The sequence below is a fragment of the Pistacia vera genome, unplaced genomic scaffold (genome assembly GCF_008641045.1).
Source record: "Pistacia vera cultivar Batoury unplaced genomic scaffold, PisVer_v2 Contig300, whole genome shotgun sequence".
Lineage (NCBI taxonomy): Eukaryota > Viridiplantae > Streptophyta > Magnoliopsida > Sapindales > Anacardiaceae > Pistacia > Pistacia vera.
In genome coordinates, this window is record NW_022196114.1 from 295,523 (window position 1) to 315,613 (window position 20,091).

The 20,091-nt window shown below is 36.0% G+C and overlaps 1 protein-coding gene across 2 annotated transcripts; it reads right to left on the minus strand.

Moving 5' to 3' along the window:
- Positions 1-2,467: 2,467 nt before the first annotated feature.
- Positions 2,468-10,716, minus strand: LOC116135511 (probable arabinosyltransferase ARAD1). 2 transcript variants are annotated; one of them, XM_031421222.1, is made up of 9 exons: positions 10,215-10,716; positions 9,305-9,478; positions 8,568-8,725; positions 8,316-8,463; positions 7,020-7,135; positions 6,791-6,929; positions 3,977-4,087; positions 3,670-3,738; positions 2,468-2,800 (listed from the first exon to the last, which is right to left on the minus strand). In XM_031421222.1, the coding sequence occupies exons 1-9, from the start codon at positions 10,698-10,700 to the stop codon at positions 2,678-2,680; spliced, it is 1,524 nt and encodes a 507-aa protein (XP_031277082.1). In that variant the 5' UTR covers positions 10,701-10,716; the 3' UTR covers positions 2,468-2,677. The 2 variants fall into 2 exon arrangements, with proteins under 2 accessions (XP_031277082.1, XP_031277083.1); XM_031421223.1 differs by lacking the exon at positions 2,468-2,800 and adding an exon at positions 3,129-3,272.
- Positions 10,717-20,091: the final 9,375 nt, after the last annotated feature.

A 20,091-nucleotide genomic window follows, 5' to 3' on the forward strand; every position in this document is an offset into this window, starting at 1 on the left:
AGTTGGTCGAAACCCATACCCAAGGTACGTCTAATCCACCCATTTTCAACATATCTACTTGAATATAAGTTTAATCAACTATAACAACAACAAATCATTTCTATAATAACTTATTTAACATGTTTATTAGACATATATGCAATATATTCAAAATTTTATATTTCAAACAACTTTCACATACCAGAACTTATCTCTTCCCTCTTGTGAATCGATTAATAAGCTAATATATCAAGAAATCCGTTAAAAAAGTGCTCCTCAAGATCACAAAATCAAGTCTTTAGTTGGGTTTTTAGAGTGGAAGCATGGGTTTTGAATTAATGGATAGTGATTTATCATTAGGGGCAATTTTCATTCCCTAAATTTTGCTAAATGGAAATGTGCTATTCTTAAAACACTTTCCAAAAAGTACTAGTTTTCAACTCTCCCTCTCCTATTTGTGCCATTTAATATCATTTCTTCTATTTTTATCTATATATATTTTTTGTGTTGTTTAAATGTATTATATTCTTGAGTTTATTTATAAGGATTTTTTTTAGCTTTAATTTTTTTTAAATTTTAATTTAATTATCTAAAATATTAGTTTAGGAATAACGATGGTGGAGGGTATATAGCATAAGTGAAATAAATGAAATGTTAACTCTTTTAAAAATATATAAAAAAAAAAAAAAAAAAACAGAATGAAGGGTATTTATGAAATTTATGAGGTGGCATAAGAAAAAAAATATAATTTCATAAATGGCTCACATACTAAAGCCTAGAACTTTCATAGAGAAACTAGGCTTGGGCCGCTTGGCTGCTTTTTTCCATGGGCCTACAAAATATTTCTTCTTTCTGAGGCCTGCAATACATGTAAGCACTTGGATTTTAATCCAAAGAATCTGATCCTTCTCAAACGAAATAAAACACCGGGCTCTGTGAGCCCAATGAGGTAGCAAAAAATTAAAAAAATAATAATAATAATAATTGAACAAAGAGACCTGCTTATGTTTAATCAAATATCAAATTCCCTTTGATTTTAGAAATAACATAAATCGCCTTATTGTTAATGAGCTGTAAGAATTTATCATATGATGGGTTAATGAATATTTACTTAATTATCCATTTACTGTTTATTTTAATACAAAATAGTTATCGGCAGAAAATTTTTTATTACTACTATTATGAGAGTTTATGCAATTTACTATGAATTAGCTAATTTTCATCCTTCTCATCAAAGTTTGCTTCATTATACGAATTTCACATCATTTTTGCTAATGATGAATTAATTNCACTTAGTATTTAAATATGTATATCCACTTTTCAAGAGAATCTGTCTCTTGTAATGTTTTATAAACTTGGAAGTGAGTGATAAATTTTATGAAAGTAGGTGCTGTTGTTCACCTATAACGAAATTGATAAGATGTTTTCTCTAAATCTCTTTTATTTCATGCAAGTTGGTAAATATTGTTAAAGAAATATTAAAATAAGATGAATATTATTGGATTGGAGGCAATGAAATAAAGCATAGCCCTATGGATGATTAATAGATGAAGGTGTTACTTATGAGACCCACGTGGGTTAGGGTTACACTGAAATCCCATTAAATCAATGTTTTAAAACTTGGTTTGGCCGATAATCAACGAATAATTGAAGGTCGAGTGTGTTGAAACTTTTGAAGAGGAAGGGCCAGTGAGTACAATGGTGACGACGAAAGTGATTTCCAGTGAGTGAATCGATTAAAAATCGCAAAACTAAATTGACGACAACAACAAGCTATTGTCGCCGATTGGCGAGACAATTGAGAGAGTGATGATATAGGTTTTGGTGAGGAGACTGAGGGAAATGTTTTCGTGGTGATGGAAAGTATTGTCGTCACCAAAAACAAACCCTATTTGCCTTGGTTTGTCGACACTGACGGTGGTATTTAGAGTGTTCTTACGAGATATCAAGCTTGTAGAGACTTTATATGTAGTTTTTAAAGGTGTTTTTGTTATATTTTAAACTTTTAGACACTGGTTTGATCCGCTGGTCAAACCAATCAACCTAGGGCCCACCCACTTTGCCGAGTTTCACCCCCAGTTGGTTATTAAAACACTGCATTAAATAAATAATTTATATAAATTTTGAACTTTCTATCGGTCTAAACATATATAACCCAAGGGCATAACTTAAAAAGTAATGCTACAGTTACCGAAAGGTGTGCACCGAATTTGTGTACCGAATGACTTACGAAATCATGACCGTTGATTCAATATAAGTTAATATTAATCAATGGTCATGATTTTACCACGTCATTCGGTGCACAAATTCGATATATAACTTTCGGTAACTCTATCATTTTCCTAACTTAAATCCTAAACATATGACTGATGTCCTATCTTATATGAAACGTATAAATAATAGTCTGAATCTCATTTAATACAAAACTATCGAATTACTAAACAAGATATGTAACCTTAACTTTTTCAGAACTATGAACATGTTCTACCGTGATTTTCAGATTATTGTTTTCTGAAATATAATGTAAATATCATTTTATGAAAACAATTTCATAAAACACTACCAAAGTATTTCATGAAAGAAATAATGTTTACAAATGGTAGTAGAACAAAATTCACAGAATTCATCATCCACAGCTACACTATAGAAACTCAGTATTTGAACAAGCAGTATTTCTTACACACAGGAGAGCCAAAAATCAAGACAAAATACTTGTAACGTTGGGACGCCTGCAATCACAGGTGCATATACTTCTAGACTCTCCCACCGCGCGCTGAGATCTCCGGGTATGAAGCTTGATGTTTACCAACTTACCAGCCATCTGTTGCTCAAGAAAATTAGATATTAGATAGTGATTCAAAATTTTCAATCAAACAAAAAATTCGGCTTATTTTTCAACAATTTCTTCAAACATTACTATCCACAGAGTTCTGGGACAGCGACTGAAAGAAAAAACAAATAAACTAGTAAAAAATATTTCCATTATTACCCAATCTACAGAAAGTACAGATAAAGAATATGACTTGTAGCAAAAGTGAACAATTGGAAGTGATCAAGGCACACAAGAAGCTCAGGAACAAAAGGAAACATGTCAAACAACGAATTCTAATAATTAATCAAAGCCAGACCGGACAAATACTTAACTTAAAGCAGAAAAGGGCTAATTAACATCCTTGTCTACAGGTCATCAACCCAGAGCCTCGGACTCATCCTCCGAACCATCAGTGTAAATAACAGAAGCAGGTTTAATTTATGACTTGGAAGCATTCAGGTGTACCCCCAAAGTTCAAACTCTGGAAAATGGTAATAATGTTGCGTACAAAAATAGTATTAGTCAAATTAAAGTTAATATCAAAGCCCAGATCTTTAGTGGTATACTAAAATATACAATAGTACTCATCATCATTTTATCCGTGTTTTGACTTCTTCAATGACACTCAGGAATCACAGAACTTATTCCATCACAGTAGAAAAAATTGCTACCCTGAGTGTTAATATAATTTAATTAAATAGCTTCATTCAAGAACCAAAAAAGTGCACAATGAAGCCCTGGTCATTACTGAATATCTATAACTATCAAAAAGAGAAGTAACATTTGGTAATATTAGAGACACAGGTCGATATTCAGGAACTTTCCTAAAAACATATAAATAGAAACCGACTATTTGGTTACAGAAAGAGAGTACACACCATTCTCCAAACCAAATCTTCTGGACCCAAAGGCTGAGCAGGACTGGAATACAGGAAATGCCTTGAGTACTAAAAACAAATAAAAACAATAATGTTAGACACACCAAAGAAATAGCTGATTCACAGTTTTAATTTTAGAGATCCAGAGTACAAAAGAAGTAAATTGATCAAATTTAATAAAACTACAGACACGAAATTGATCCTCTCAAGTTGCAAATGGATATGAATGGTTAAAATCTTAGACCCATTTACATGTAACAACATACAATATAATGGTAACATTCATGCAAACTTTACAGTCACAAACCTGTACAAGGTTTCTCCGCATTTCTCTTATTTGAGCAGGGCTAACACCCTTTAGAAATTTCAAAAGCCATCCTGGTTGTATAGCATCACTGGAAGAAACAAATAAAGCTATCTGCATAAAGGGAAAAAGTGACAGAAACCTCAGCAACTGCCCAGTACACACAAGAATTAAGCCACACCATAAACTCCTTTTTAATCTCAAATTTTACATGTTACACACTGGCAAATGAATACGAAGTCACAGTCTATCCTCAAGATGTCTAGCAAGGAAACTTTTCTTCATTTAATATTACAAATTGATTATCCTAGCAAACCCTGTCAGATTCAGCAGTCGATTATCTCCTTCCTCAGTGTGAGAAAGCTGCTGGGTCAAAAGAAATTCTACACCCATACCAAAGTCATATCACTTACACAGAGATTACTTCCACTTTGAAGTGTCAATGTAACTGAAGCAGATAACCCCTAGCGATTGGGCTGAGTGGTAAAAGACCATTGGTTTCAACCAATGGTCAAGGGCAAACGAGCCAAGCCACTAGCCCGAGAAAAGCTCGAGCTTGGAGTGGCTCGACATAGGAGGCAAGCCGAGTTCGAACAGCCGAAGCTCAGCTCACCAAGCTCACGAGTTTTAGCAAGCTCGAGGGTATATATGTTAGTTTTACAACTACCAGGGAGTTATATGTAGTCTGCCAGTTTAAACAATGACACACACACCTCATAAAAATAAAAAATAAACAAGTCATTTCATTGGTCTTGGTGGGCTCGAGACGTGGCAAAATATCAATTGAGTTGTCATTTACTTTTTATGACAACATTAATTGAGGTGAAATAAAAAACATTTTCTCTCTCTTTTCAAAACAAATAAACATTTTCTCTCTTCCTTTTGGGAAAAACACAACTCGCCAACTCCTTCTCTCTTTCTTCAGTAGCTGTAAAAAAAAAAAGCCATAGTTATTTGCAACTCCTTTCTTTCTCTCTTTCTTTCAATTTGTTTGTTTTTGTTTCTTCTTTCCGTGGGTGAGGAAAAAGGAATTGATTAGACTTTTTTGGTTGGTTTGTTTTGGTCCAAGCTGGGATTTTAGGTCTAAAGCTCGAGCTTGATATTGTAGGAGCTGAGCCGAGTTTGAACAACCAAAGCTCGGCTCGGCTCGGCTCAGCTCATTTTCACTACAGGTGGAATCGAGCTGAGCCGAGCTGAGTTATTTGGCAACTCGAGCTCAGCTCGGAAGCTACAGTACCAAGCTCGAGCTTGGTCCAGCCTAAAGTTTTCTGTTTGAGCTTGTGCTTGCTACCAAATTCAAGTACTTGGGCTCAGGCTCGAGCTCGGCTGAAGCTCGAGCCAAACCAAAAAATTCGCCAAATAAAAGTTTCATTTCTTCATGTTTTGTCATCATAAATTAAAAAAGAAAAACCAAAATCAAAGAAGCAAAAAGCTAGAGCAAATGGCTCCAACAACATCATCTTCCAAAACAAACCAAAACGACACTGCCTTAACTTTGCTTCAACAAGAACCATGACACACCAATCAAAATACTCATGATTTCATAAACTTGAGAGGGAAAAGAAAGAAAGGTTAAGAATTTGAAGAATTACTCTCAATGGGGGAAGAAGATGAAGAAAGGAAAAAGTGGAGAAGAGAAAAAATTAAAAAGAAGAAAGGGAACAATGGAGGAGAGAAAGAGAGAATTACTTTTTCCCATAAGGAAGAGAAAATGTTTCCTTATTTTGAGAAGAGAGAAAAATGCTTTTTATTTACACATTAATCTATGTTTCGTCATAAAAAGTAAATGACAAGTTGATAACTCAATTAATGTTCTGCCACATCTTGAGCCCACCAATGAATGACCAATGAAATGATTAGTAATTTGATTTTTATGGGGTGTGCTTGTCATTTTTCAAACTTATAAATTATTATACCCCCTAATAGTTGCAAACATAGCATATACCCTCTTTCGAGTTTCGAGCTCGCTGAAGCTTATGAGAGTTAGGCATGTTTAAACTCGGCTCGACACTGTAGCCGAGCCACTCGAGATCGAGCTCGGCTTGAGCTTTTGGCAAGCCGAGCCTGGGCCACTCGTGAGCGGCTCAGCTCAACTGCCACCCCTAGTTCAAATCCCCTTGCAACCACCAAATTGGGATATTATATTCTAAGTATTATCATAGCTACCAAGGGGACTGGAATAACCCAGTTAGACTTGGTAAATATGTAGCCGAGCCACTCGAGATCGAGCTCGGCTTGAGCTTTTGGCAAGCCGAGCCTGGGCCACTCGTGAGCGGCTCAGCTCAACTGCCACCCCTAGTTCAAATCCCCTTGCAACCACCAAATTGGGATATTATATTCTAAGTATTATCATAGCTACCAAGGGGACTGGAAGTAACCCCAGTTTAGAACTTGGTAAATATCTAGTAAAGGTCAAGAGATTTCTGGTATCTAAAGAAAAAACTGTAACATCATTCATTTTATGCCTTTGATGTCTGATTCTAATCTTTAACTTAGGGTAGCAGCAGACCAAGATTCCATGTGAAAACTTTTAGAAAACAACAACACTACCAAATAGAATAGGTACTAATTAAACATGAACTTGTGTGAAACACTGTCAGATCTGTAAGTTTCCATTAACCAGACGAAATTATCAGATAATCATATGTCAAATGTGAAAATCTCTCGAAGTTAACAAGTTAGTTATCCCTACTGCATAATTGCAAAACTTTTATAATTCTTTTATCTTTCTAAAATATACCTTATTTAGTTAATGATCTTATATTTAAACTAGCATCATAGAAAGGAGCATTATAAGCTTTAAAATTCCAGATATACCTTCCTATAGTCAAGGATTCCTTCAAAAGGAAGCTCCAATTCATCACTAACAATAACAGGGATACATCCACTGACTATAGCATCAAACAGTCTAGCAGAGGATGGAGTGTCACCAGCTGGACTTAAGCAAAAAATAGACCTGAAGACAACAAGCAACTTGATATCATGAAAAAATACAACATCCAAGCCAAAAGCGAAAAAAAAAAGATAACGAACTGATTTATTTTACCTACGCATTCCATTTTGAGCAGCTGCTTTTCCCCCCTCCCCAGCTGTCCCCTCCTCTATATCTACATGATCAGCACCAGTTAACTCCGCTACAAGTTTAGCACGTATCTTTCCCCCCTGAAAGAAGAAAACCATAATATAAGCAACTAGAGGAGAAAAACAAACAGATGCACCACCAAACAATTATGCCTGTCATTCAAAAGTAATCATCAGGACATGGAATTCGAAAGGATTAGAATGAGGAAATGGTTCTTCTGCCTCAGAAATTAAGAGGTATCCTGAGCCAAGAAATGAGAAGATCACACGACCAAAACCACCAAATTGAAATATCATGGTGCATGACAGTTTCTCAAGAACTTCTGTTACTATCAGACAAAGTAAACTATTTTCTTTACCTTAAATTCCTATTGTCCATATAATCCCCAGACCACAATAATAACAATAAACCCAATCCCCAATGATCACTGAACTAGAGTGGGTAACACCTAACAAAACTAAAATCATATCTCAGATGGAGATCTTTACAACTTAAAATGCCAGACATAACCTAGAAAAGTCACAAAGTCGTACATATCTTCAGTACCCTACAAAAATCAGTATTACATATCTTCTCTTGTACTCAAAGAAATCAACAATTTGGGGGAAAAAAAAAAAAATTGGGCTCCAGAAGAATGGAACTTATACAGCATTATCAAGGCATGGGTGGCAAATAGTGCCACCACATTGTAATAGGATGTTTCACAGCCAACACATGGATGTATTGACCATCCAAAGATACATACACACAAAATTAAATTTCATGCAACTGACTTTCCCCCTAATTCGCAACTTCAGTATTCTTAATGCCCAATTACATTAAACCAATTCTACATTTTTTTATTAATTTTTTTTTTTTTTTTTTTTTTTTTTTTGGTCCAAGGGCTTGATACACAATGATTGGCCCTTCATATTACTCAAAGTCCCCTAACCCTAAGTAAAGGCAGAATTTGATACAAGAGACTTTGGACAAAGGCCATGCCAGGTCCTAAGTTACCAGGAATACAAGTAATTGATGAGTGGAAGAAGAACAAAAATAACTTGGGTGACCATAATTCTAAGCACATGAAGTAGTCTAAGCCAAAACCAAGCATATCTTTCACCAAGAACAGCATTATTGGATGGTACTTTTTGTTTTAATCAAACTAAAAAATAGCAGCTGGAAATAAACTTTAGTTTCAATATCATATCACAGCATAAAAGCTCACATCAACCAACACTAAAATGAAATCAAATGAACAAGTCTCACTGAAACTCTTACAGCATTTCTTTTAAGCCGCCCACGAAAAAAAAGCAGAGTGCTTCTCTTAGATTCACTTTCTGATACGCATTTGGCATCGCAGAAATCAACATTTGGGACATAAGGAAGAATCAAGTCTTTCTCCAGTGAAACTTGTCCTGGTTTGTACCTAAAAGTTTAAAATTAATCATTCACTGGCAGTTGCAATAAGTAATCAACAGTCAAATTTAAAAACATATGCAATTCTTTTTTGAACTAAAGTCACATAGTTACCAGTTTCCAGTGGAGTCCATATCTGGTAACAGCCAGATTGCATTTTTCATATATCTTCGAACAGATTTAAAAGACCATGGATGATGAACAGGAAGTATGTGATCCCTCCCTCCAGATCGTTTCCAAGCAGGTTGATCTGTTACCCACTTCAAAGCTTCCTACATCCACATGCAAGAGTACGTTACATATCACATTCATACAATAAACAAAAAGTTGAAGTAGTGATTCTCCAAACCATTAAGTACAATCCACATATACAACAATACATATAGATATAAGAAAAAAAAAAGAGGAATATCAGCACAATACAAATTAATTTTAGAAACACCCACAGAATGATAGCATTACTAAAGTGCTCATTCCCTGAAGCTCAAACAACAGCATGATCCCAGCACTCACTTCAGTTTCTGAGCACTAAGTAAATGACCAGAATTCAACTGACAATTGAAGAGTAATTCAGTAATGTTACATTCTAAAGTACACAAGATCCTAAGACAGAAACTATTCTAAGATGATCACCTCAAAGAAAATTAAGAAGCTAGACCTACACATATCAGCATATTGACAAAAGACCAGATTTACAGAGACAACATTGAAACATAGAATAAATGAAACTTCAAAAAAGTTTAGTTTGGTCATAAACAAAAACAAAAAGCAGGCCTTCAACAATGATGTCACACAAATAGAGAAAGTATATATATGCAGCAATAACTTAAACCTTGGAGGTGCACTCACACCCTATAAAGAGCCTTGCATTGTTGCTTCTCCATCAAGAAAAAGCTGATTGTTGTGAAGAATGGGATGTAAAATAAATCAGCCTCCTCCTGCCGATTGACTCTCACAACATTTTTCAAAAGCCTTTCCGACTCCGGTACAATCAAATCCACCCAAAGCCAATAATCAATTGAATGCTGCACCAACAAATTTTTTTGAGCCACAATACCCCCAAAACAAAAAGGAAAAAAAGGTACAAATGTCTTGCATCAAAAATATTTACTATTACCAAAAAAATCTCTGCCGCCCAACCCCCGCACCCCATGACATTAGCATGAGAAAAAGCAACACCCTGAAGTTCAAATAAAATATAGCTACTCCCCTAAAATTCTCTTAATGTGTCATAAGCTTCCCTTAAATTCATCATAAAGTTTATCAAAACTGCCTAATCTCTTAAATTAAACCAGCGGGGTCTTATTATTTTAGCTAACAAACCCCAAGGAGCTCAATTATGAATATCCAAGTACAACACAAGCCTAAGCCGATCATCAAAATTTCAAATTCCTTCACTTTCTAAACAACCAAACATATTGTAGTCCAAAATTAAATCACCATCTACTCAATTTATCTTCTAACACCAACAAGAGACTTAGCTCAGCTAAGAATTCTGATTCTGAATACTCAAAGAAACAAATAATAATAACACAAGCATGAGCTCATCTTTAAAATCTAATTTTCTTTCTTATTGCCCCACTTTCTCAGCAACCAAACAGATTATAATCCAAAAATTAAATCACCAATCACTCAATTTATCTTCTAACACTAGTAACACACTCAACTCAGCTAAAGATTTTACATTCTAAATAATAGAAACAAAAACAACAGTCATTAACACTAATAAAAACAATAAAAATAACAAATAAAAAACAATGCCTGTTCGATTAAGCGATGAACTGGGCTGCCATTTGAGGTCAAATTCGAAGTCTCTTTATAAGTATTTCTAAACAACCAAAGCAAATCATAAGTAAATTTTCTCGGCATCTCGTAAACATAAACCCTAATTGGCAAATTCACCGGGTAGTACAAATCTCCGTAAACCCTCTCCCTTTCTTTCTTGAATGCCACGTCATCGAACCTCCTGACGTCATCCTCACTAACCGTACCGGCCACCGTGTCGTCTTTAACCGCTGGGAACCGGGGCGACTTCTGAGTGAGGAAGTGTTCAAGGGAAGTTACGAAGGAAGTCTCGGGTTTGGGGGTCGGATCGGGGTTCGGGTACGGGTCCGAGAAGGGGGAGTGGGAGTGGGAGGAGAGAGAGAAGAGAATGAAGAGGAGAGAGAGGAGAAGGAGAGAGAGAGTGAAGAGGAAAATTGGGGATCTGGAATTGGATCTTGTTAATGGTGAGTTTTTTATGCGCATTTTTGATGAAGAAGAAAATGAGGGAGGCAGTGAGCGAAGAAGAAATGGGATCTTTGAAGACATGAGTTTCTTTAGTTGGTGCGTCGTGATGTATTGAATTATTTTAGGTGAAAATTACATGGACACCCCAAATGTTTGAGGAACTGACATCCTCACAACTAGAAGAAAAAAAAAAAAAAAAAAAAATTCGTGAATCCGAACTGTTCGACATGGTAATACGATTTTTGGTTTTTGGTTTTATCCTAACATAAGCCTATCAAATCGTTTTTTCTTTTTATAAATTACTTTCAAATACCCTTTGGGTGTGTATCGTTTGGGCTAATACTTCTTTACTAAGGTAATATTATCTTATATTATTTAATTACCATATTTGGTTATTAAGTAAAAAAAGATTCTGGTATTCTTTCAAAACTAATACTAATATTACTGTTGGTAATATAGAAGACAATCTGATTACTTCTATTTTCTTAGGTATTTTAAGATTAATTGGTAATCTTAATTTTGTTACAATTTTACCCTTTATTAATAAAATTTTAGGACAATAATACCTTGTTATCTAAACAATTTTAGGACAATAATACCTTGTTATCTTAGGTATTTTAAGATTAATTAGTAATCCTCTTGGGTCCTCCAAGAGGATTGTCAGCCACTGCCAGTAGTCACCGGAATGGCGCATGGCCAACCGGATCTGGCCGGTTGTATGCTACTAAGGTCGTTTCCGGCCATGCATGGAAACGGCCATAGATTTGGCCGCGAAATGGTAGCCTTTTCATGGCTAAATCTGTGGTTGTTCCACGACCACATCTTTAGCCATAAAACGACCATAGATCTAGCTGGAAATGACGAACAACTGGCCAAATCAGGTTGGTCATGCGCCATTACAGCGACTTCTGACGGCGGCCCGCAGTAGTGGTTGGCTGCCAATAATGGGTTGGGGTGGATAGGGGTGATTTTGTTACAAATCAAAGTTTTATATGGTTGAGGTGTTTTAGCAAAATTTCAAATGTAGGGGTTTAAAAAAATGATTCAAAAAATATTATATTAATATTTAAAAAGGAGAACAATTTAGTAATCTATATAACATACCCACCAATATATTCTTCCAACCAAACATATCAATATAACATACCCACTAATTTATTTCAACCTAACCAAATACATTTCTCTAAACATTCTCAATAGTCTTAAAGGTATCTATTTTACCATTAATATACATTACAATATTTCCTAAACCAAATGCATCCTAAACTTGCAAAAAATATCCCTTGAAAATATCAAAAAACCCAACTCCGACGAAACCAAAATGTACCCAAATGATATGAACAATTAATAACAATAAATATGAGCAATCAATGTGCAGTTAGTAATAAATTAGTTGAGATAAGAGAAATGCTTAGAGATTTATAGTGGTTCGAAGCTTTGATCAAGAGCCTCCTACATCCACTTTTTCAAGGCAACCTCCTTGAAGTTCTATTAAAATCGAATATCGCCAATACAATAGTTTAACAAGATTTCGCCTCTAAATGAATGAAAAATATGTTTGTGATATTTTACCTCTAAGATAGGCTGATACACATAATAGGTTTCGAATTTCTCTCTAAGGATATGAGTTTTAGTACAAATGGGAGAGTAAATTAAGTTTTGGATTGAATTTTAGGGTTTGCAATAATGATAATTGATTGTTGTACTATTCTCTTTCTTTTTCTCTTGCCATAACTCTATTTATGTTTTCACCAACCTTTGAAATAAATTAGAGTCGTTGCTTTATTTGATGCACTGCTACAGCTTTATGCAAAACTATAGAACCCAGAGAAACAATCATTCCTGACACCAACGCTCACTTTTCGTTCAAATTTAGGTTTTAGAATGGTGGTTCCTCTACTTGCAATGGTCGTTCCCTTATTGCGAACAAGGGTTCCTTCTCAGAAACGGTCGTTCCATCCTAGATATCTTGAAGTCCAAAAAATTCCAAAACGTTGAACAACTTCCTGAAATGATGTTGTTCCTTCTTGGAATGATTTGATGAACTTTTGGAATGGCGTTTGTTGAGTTTGTTTGGGTCTTACTCTTTGCCTTTCCAAAATCTTGACTTGAGCTCGAATCTTCTAAATAGAAAAAGTCTTGACTTGATTTGGAACAAACATTCCTCTTATAGAACGGCCGTTCCTCTTTAGATTGTAGAATTCCAAGATGATGAACGATGTGATAGAACTATGTCGTTTGTGTGGAACGGTCTTGAAGAACAGTCGTTTGGTTTGGTCATTCATTCTTCATATGTGTGTTTCAACCTTTTCATCTAAGTCTTAAAATATGATCGGAACGGCTTGACTGAACAATTGTTCGGCTTGAAACGACTTGACTGAAAGATTGCTTCATTTTGGGCAGAATGATGAACGACATCATGGAATGAAGTCGTTCCAACTTGGAACAGCTTGACCGGGAGTTATTTAAAAAAAAAAAAATTTGATTGGAATGAGCGTTCCATCTGTGTGGATGATCGTTCTCCTTGGAAAATTGCATTTTCATTTTTGGTTATGAGTTATGTCATACATTTTCACATTTGTTAAACACTCTTTTGATTAGTTTTAGCACATCAAAACACATAAGGGTTCAACATTATCCTCATCCGAAGATATAATTGACCTACTCCCATACGAGCACCTTTGTGGTCTCAAAAGGCTTTTTGAATCCAGCAACATCACAACAATACCAGTATGGTTCTAAATTCTAATCATAACAACATCATTACTTTGAGGTTTCAACCCAACATCAATGGACATACATCCCATCCATAGTCATTTTCCCTTCTAAATTCGACATAAGAGGTGCAACCTCCACAATAATGCAAGAAGATCTTTAACCATGACCTTCTTTACCCAACATCTTATCCACACCGGACGTCTCAATCTCTTCCATGGGCGATGTTTGATTACTCGAGAACCCCCCCAATTTCCTCACTCGACGCAAGATTTTAATCCTTAGTCCCCAAGCCATCCATATTCTATTTTCCTAGTTTCATAAATGGCATGACCCAAAGATTCTACCCTGTCACAAAGCGAGCCCTAGCATGTATGGGCCAAAAATCGTATTGGGTCTGATGAGGTCCAATAACAAAACAAACATGCCACGGCCTAAGACCTTAGTCCAACTTCGATTGGGCCCATGTCTAAAATCCACCTTGTGAACTAACCACTCTATGAGTTAGGCTATCTTACAAGTTAAGCTAAACTGGCTTCTGGCCCATTAGCCTATAGCAGTCCATAATAGGAATCAAAATCCTATTTAGTTCCTACTTCTGTCAAAGATCCTGAATCTCACTTGAAGTGGTAAGCCTAATCTAATAAAGGCAAGTGATCATATTTCCTTCCTAATTGGGATTATCTAACAAGTAGGAATTAGAGTCTTACTAGGAGTCCAATATCCTGGGTTCACTATATAAACATAGGCAAACCCTCTCATTATTCATTTAGAAATAACCCACAACTCTTAAAGCTCTCAAAGTTCTTGCTACCAAGAAGCGCCGCCTCTCTCGCTGTAAAGCTTAGTTATGACTAACTTTACTACCCTTAGCTGCCACATTATTATTTTGGTAACCTTTTTCGCTCTCAGCCTTCACTAAATACCTTTAGCCTCATTGACTTAGGTGTCGGAGTGTCTACGGTAGACACCACACCGTTGTTTATCTAGCCTTCACGTTCTCTTTTCCTCTTTGTGCAGGTCCGTTAGATTGTCACTGGCTCAACTCTCACAGTATTCGTCCATTCCGATTGAACTGTAGGTTTTATGGTTTACTAAAGAAGGCCACTAGTGATGGCAGTGCCAGTGATGAACACAGGAGAGGCGGAGAGAGTAATCACTTTCTCTTTCTATCTCTAGTTCTTTAGGACCCTTTGTAGTTTAATAATTATTTTACTTGTTCATTCATAATTGATTGCACACTCAAATTTCATTAGACAAACCTTAATTCACTAGTAAACCAAAATTTGATTGCATAGCAAAAAGTGATTTAAGGTGATTAAAAAGCCTAATTCACCCACTCTTAGATCATTTTGATTTTACATCAATACTATCTACATTTAATGTTTAATGTCATTTTAAAGAGAAAAACCAAGTAATTTGATAGCTATTGTCATCTTTCAACCCTAAACTCCATGAAAATACATCTTACATCCTTCATATCACCACTCTAAACCTACAAAATCCACAACCAATCATAGTTGTCCAATTTTCAAAGTTATTTTGCCCAAGAATGTAAAATTCAATCATTCTCTCTCGCTAGAGTGAGTTTCAATGAAAATATGAGAGTTTTCCATAAACCATTCCTTTAAAATTATTTAGATTCATAGAGGAATTATTTGCATGTCATAACATATTTATATTTTTAAGTGCAAAACGAAGTGCTTTTTAGTATAAATATTGCTTCATATATGCTTGTTCTAGGTTTTTGCATGTATTCACAAAATTTCCCTATTTTTTTAATTTTATTTGTTGATTTAAATTGTTCTTGTGGCAGTAATTTTATAAATGTTTGAAAACCCGACTGGTTCAATCGGTTCGACTAGGAACCATCCGCTAAGCCGGGCTTGGTCGGCCTTAAAACAGGGGTTGTGAATTAACCCGGTATGACTCGTGGTTGGACCGGGGTCACTATAGCAACCCACCGGTCCAACCAGTTTTGGGAAAAACTAGGTGAACCCAAATATAAATCACGGTGACTTCGACCAATGTTTGGCAATCAAACAGGATTTGAGGTTAGGGGTTTTAAAAGGTGGATCATGATGAGTTTGGAGGTGGTGTCCAATTAAGTTTTAGTAATCAGAATCGCCGAAATTTGGTCAAGAAACATCGAAACTCTAGCTTTTCATTGCCGGCGATTGGTGGGTGGAATGGCTTGGGAACTTTGGGGGTTCTGTAGGGAAGTAGATAATGAGTCTAAGGGTTGGTTGGAGTTGTCGTCTCTCAAAACGGTCAAAAATTGGCAAAGGACAATCAATTGACACGGTTGTTGTGGTTGACAATTGGTGAGTGTTGAGATAGGATAAAAGGTATGGTTTTGAGAGGAGAGGGTAGGGGTTCCAATGCTGGTGACAGGCATGATTTTGAGAAAGAAAGCAGTCAAAAAAAGGGAAAAAGGCCAACGTCAATGCATGCTAATGTGCGCTTGAAACAACAGCCATGCTAATGTGTGCCGAAACAAAAATTTTGAATTTTTTTTTATGTTGACGTCACCAATTTGACCCGTCAGCTAAATTGGTCAACTCAGGACCCAACCACTTTGTCGAGTTTAGCCTTGGGTTGGTTTTTAAAACATTGAATTTTATGTTTTAATGTTTTTTAAGTGTCTTAGGCATGTTTTAGAACCTTAAAACAATTTTTGAAAAGTGATTTGCAAGCCAAAATCACAACAAAATTACAATTTGTAATCATAGAAATTAATCTTCAAAGCAGTTCTTACATCTGGCCAATTTTCTAAAAACTTGTAGTAGTTTGTTTTAATTGTTTTAACCGTAAAATTTCAAACTAAACTAACAATGAGAGTAATTTGAATTAGAATTGTCGAACGGTGAGATTGCTAATACAAATGTGGAATATGCATGGAAACCTCTCCCTTGCTTTGGGTGTAAGACCTTTGGGCATATCCAGAGAAATTGTTTTGTGGCTCATAAGGAATCCGACTCCTTGGTTCCTAAGAAAAATCTTCCTCCTCAATCGCTTGAATGGAGTTAATTCTCTTTAAGGAAAAATCAACCGGTTATTTTAGAAAGAAAAGGGGAGAGTTCGAAGGTAGAGGGGAAGTTTGAGGTTAGTGCTCCTTGTGAGCATGAGAACCATTTTACAGTGTTGTCCAAGGATAAAGAGGAAGAAAGAGGGAACGAGAGTGTGATTTCTAAACTGGAGTATGGCAAAGATGAGTGTGTTCCTATTACCATTGATAAGGAGAATGAAGTAAGTGAAGGTCAAGAAGGGAAAACTCATCTTACAAAGTCATTTATCTTGAACAACTTTAAGGAGATTGAAATGGGCTTTTGTTCACTAGCTGTTATTCCTTTTAGAAACTTGTTGAAAGTAGATAAAAAGGAAGATTTAGAGAAAGGGAAAAGGAGAATGTCCAAGAAACAAAAGAAGAAATTAGCCGAGAGGGCAAGAACTCCTTTCAAACTCCACCCTCCCTATGGTTAATTTAGTTGCTTGGAACATAGGGGTCTAAATTCCCCTTTGAACCAAAAGGAGGTTAGGCCTCTAATCTCTTCTAATAAAATTGTGGTTTGTGGTGTTTTGGAGACTAGAGTTCGTGAGGCTAACTTTGAACGGACCAAATTTAAAACCTTTGGGCATTGGGAGGTCTCCCATAATTATGCTAGTTGCCCTAGTGGGAGGATTTGGGTAGCTTAGGATACAGACATTGTGAGTTTTGAAGTCGTCTACTCCGGCTTAAGCCATCCATGGCAAGGTATTTTTCTTGGCCTTTAATCTTTCTTTGGCTTGTTCTTTTGTCTATGGTTCTAACGGTCTGTTGGAAACAAAGGAGCTCTGGGGTGATTTAGTTATACTGCTCATGATTTGGAGAATATGCCCTGGGTTATTGCAGGGGATTTTAATACGGTGAGATTTGGTAATGAAAAGTTAGGTGGATCCTTTAAATTGAAGAATTATATTTCATACCTTGACAAGATGTGGAATGAAGCTTGTTTGGAAGACCTTAAATGTATGGGGAACTTATTTACTAGGAGTAACATGAGAGAAGGGGATTTTAGAATTAATTGCAAGATTGATAGGGTTCTTGTGAATGAGGAGTGGTATAGGGTTTTTGGTAATTCTATAGCTAATTTTCTTGACTCTAGTATCTCGGATCAGTCTCTAAGTATAGTTGATTGTGGCATTCATTTCCCTCCATGAAGAATCTCTTTTTGGTTTTTAAACTTTTGGGTGGGTCATGAAAATTTTCTTACCATTGTTAGGAAGGCTTGGGAAGAGGATGTGTGGGGTAGCCCTATGTTCAGATTGGTTTCCAAATTGAAAAGGGTTAAAGTAGAGTTAATGTTGCTTAATAAGAGGGAATTTTGAAATATTTCGAAGAGAGTTCCAAGATGTTGTTTGTGCTATTAAAAGTTTCTTTTGGAAGAATAGTCTTCTTAAGGAGGTTAATTGCACTTTTATTGCTCTTATTCCTAAGTATGATATTCCCTCCTCTTATAAAGATTTCAAGCCCATTTCTTGTTGCAGCATGCTTTATAAGTGTATTTCTAAGATTATTGCAAACAGAATGAAGAGTTGTCTGCCTCCTTTTATTTATCATGCTCAAGCAACCTTTGTTGGGGATAGAAGAATAGGGGATAATATTCTCCTTTGTGAAGAACTTGTTTGTAAATATAATAGACCCTTGGCCAAGGAGAAAAGGTGTACTCTAAAAGTGGATTTGATGAAGGCCTGTGATTCAGTGAATCGGAGTTTTCTTATTGAGGTCTTTAAAAATTTTGGGTTCACTAGTATCTTGATCTCATGGATTGCCAGTTGTATCACTTCTCCCAAGTTTTCAGTGGTCATTAATAGAGAGCTTGTGGGTTTTTTTTGGTAGTTCTAGAGGATTAAGACAAGGGGATCTTTTATCTCCCTATTTGTTTGTCATCGTAATGGAAGTTCTTTCCCATCTGTTGAATAGAGTGGTAGCTAACCCAAGCTTCAAGTTTCATTTGAGGTGCAAGAAATTGGGGCTTACACACCTATGTTTTGCTAATGATCTTATGTTTTTTTTGTCAAGTCGAAGGTACTTCTCTTTCTCTTCTTAAAAATGCCTTGTTGAAGTTTGAATTGTAGTCGGGTTTGGGAGCAAATCCAGATAAGAGTAACATTTTTCTATCCGGAGTGTCTAGTGTTGAGAAGAGGGATCTTTTGAGTTTGGTTGATTTTGCTGAATGTAAATTACCTATAAGATATTTAGGAGTCCTTTTTGTAATGCCTAACTTATCTTATTGTGATTGCCACCCCTTTTTGGATAGAATTTTGGCTAGGGTTTCTTCTTGGAGGAGTAGTTTCCTATCTTATGCGGGGAGGGTGGTTCTTATCAAGTCTATCCTTTGGAGTATTCAAATATATTGGGCTTCACCTTTCATTCTTCCTTCCAAAATTCATAAAGAAATTGATGCTTGCTTGAGAGCTTTTTTTTTTTTTTTTTTTTTGTCCGGAGTGGATATGAAGAGACATAAGGCTAGGATTGCTTGGGAGGATGTTTGTGTGCCTAAACAAGAGGGTGGCCTTGGTATTATGAAGTCTAAGGAGTGGAACATTGCTGCTACTTTAAAACATTTGGAATCTTTGCAACCATTGAAGATCCTCCATTTGGGTAACTTGGGTGAGAACGTACCTTCTTAGAAATAGAAGTCTTTGGGAGATTAATACACCTCAAGATTGTTCTTGGTCTTGGAAAGGAATGGAAATCTTACTTCTCTTTGGTTTGATAATTGGCACCCCAATGGCCTTTTTTTGTGTAAGTTGGAGAGTGTATTATTTTTTATTTGGGTTTTGCTAAAGATGCTAGAGTTAGTGTTGTGATTGATGACTTATGTTGGAGACGGCCGGTGGCAAATTCGTGGGCTTTTATGGACATGATAAATTACGTAAACTTTAGTCCTTCTTTTGGTGAAGACAAGGTTATTTGGGCTCCATCTTCTTCAGAGTGTTTTCCAATTAAATCATCTTGGGAGGTTACTAGAGGGAGGAAACCGAGAGTGGATTGGAGTGACCTGGTATGGTGTTTCATAATTCTATTCCCCATCCTGCTATGATTGTTTGGATGGCAATGAAAGGAAGACTCCCCACTAGGATTATCTCATGAGGTATGGTGTTGCTTCTAGTGCTAATTGTTGTTTTTATAATATGGGGCAAGAATCCTTAGATCACCTTTTCTTTGCTTGAACATTCACTCACTCCGTATGGTGTAGTATTCTTGAGTTATCTCATTTTTGGTATTTAGTAAGACCTTGGCATGATTACATCTTATATCTTGCAAGAAGTTGAAAGGGAAAAATGCTCAAATATGCTATCGGTAAGCTTTGTTTGGGAGATACGATGAATTGGGTTTGGAAGGAGAGAAATAGTAAGATGTTTGGGGGAGAGTGTAAGGATGTTCGTTCTATTATTGATTCTATCAAGTACATTGTGAGAGAAAGAGCTATTGATCTTAAAAAATTCAAGGCCTCCTTTAGTAATAGGAGATTGGCATAGTGTTGGGGCCTTTCTAGGGTTGTTTTCAAGTCCTATTCCTTTGATCCCGCTCTTGTTCATTGATACTTCCTCGGTTTAGCTGACATCCTTGGATGAAGATGAGAAATTTTGGGTTAAGTTCTTTGTATTTCCATTTATTTCCTCTTTTTTTTTTTTTTCTTTTTTTTTG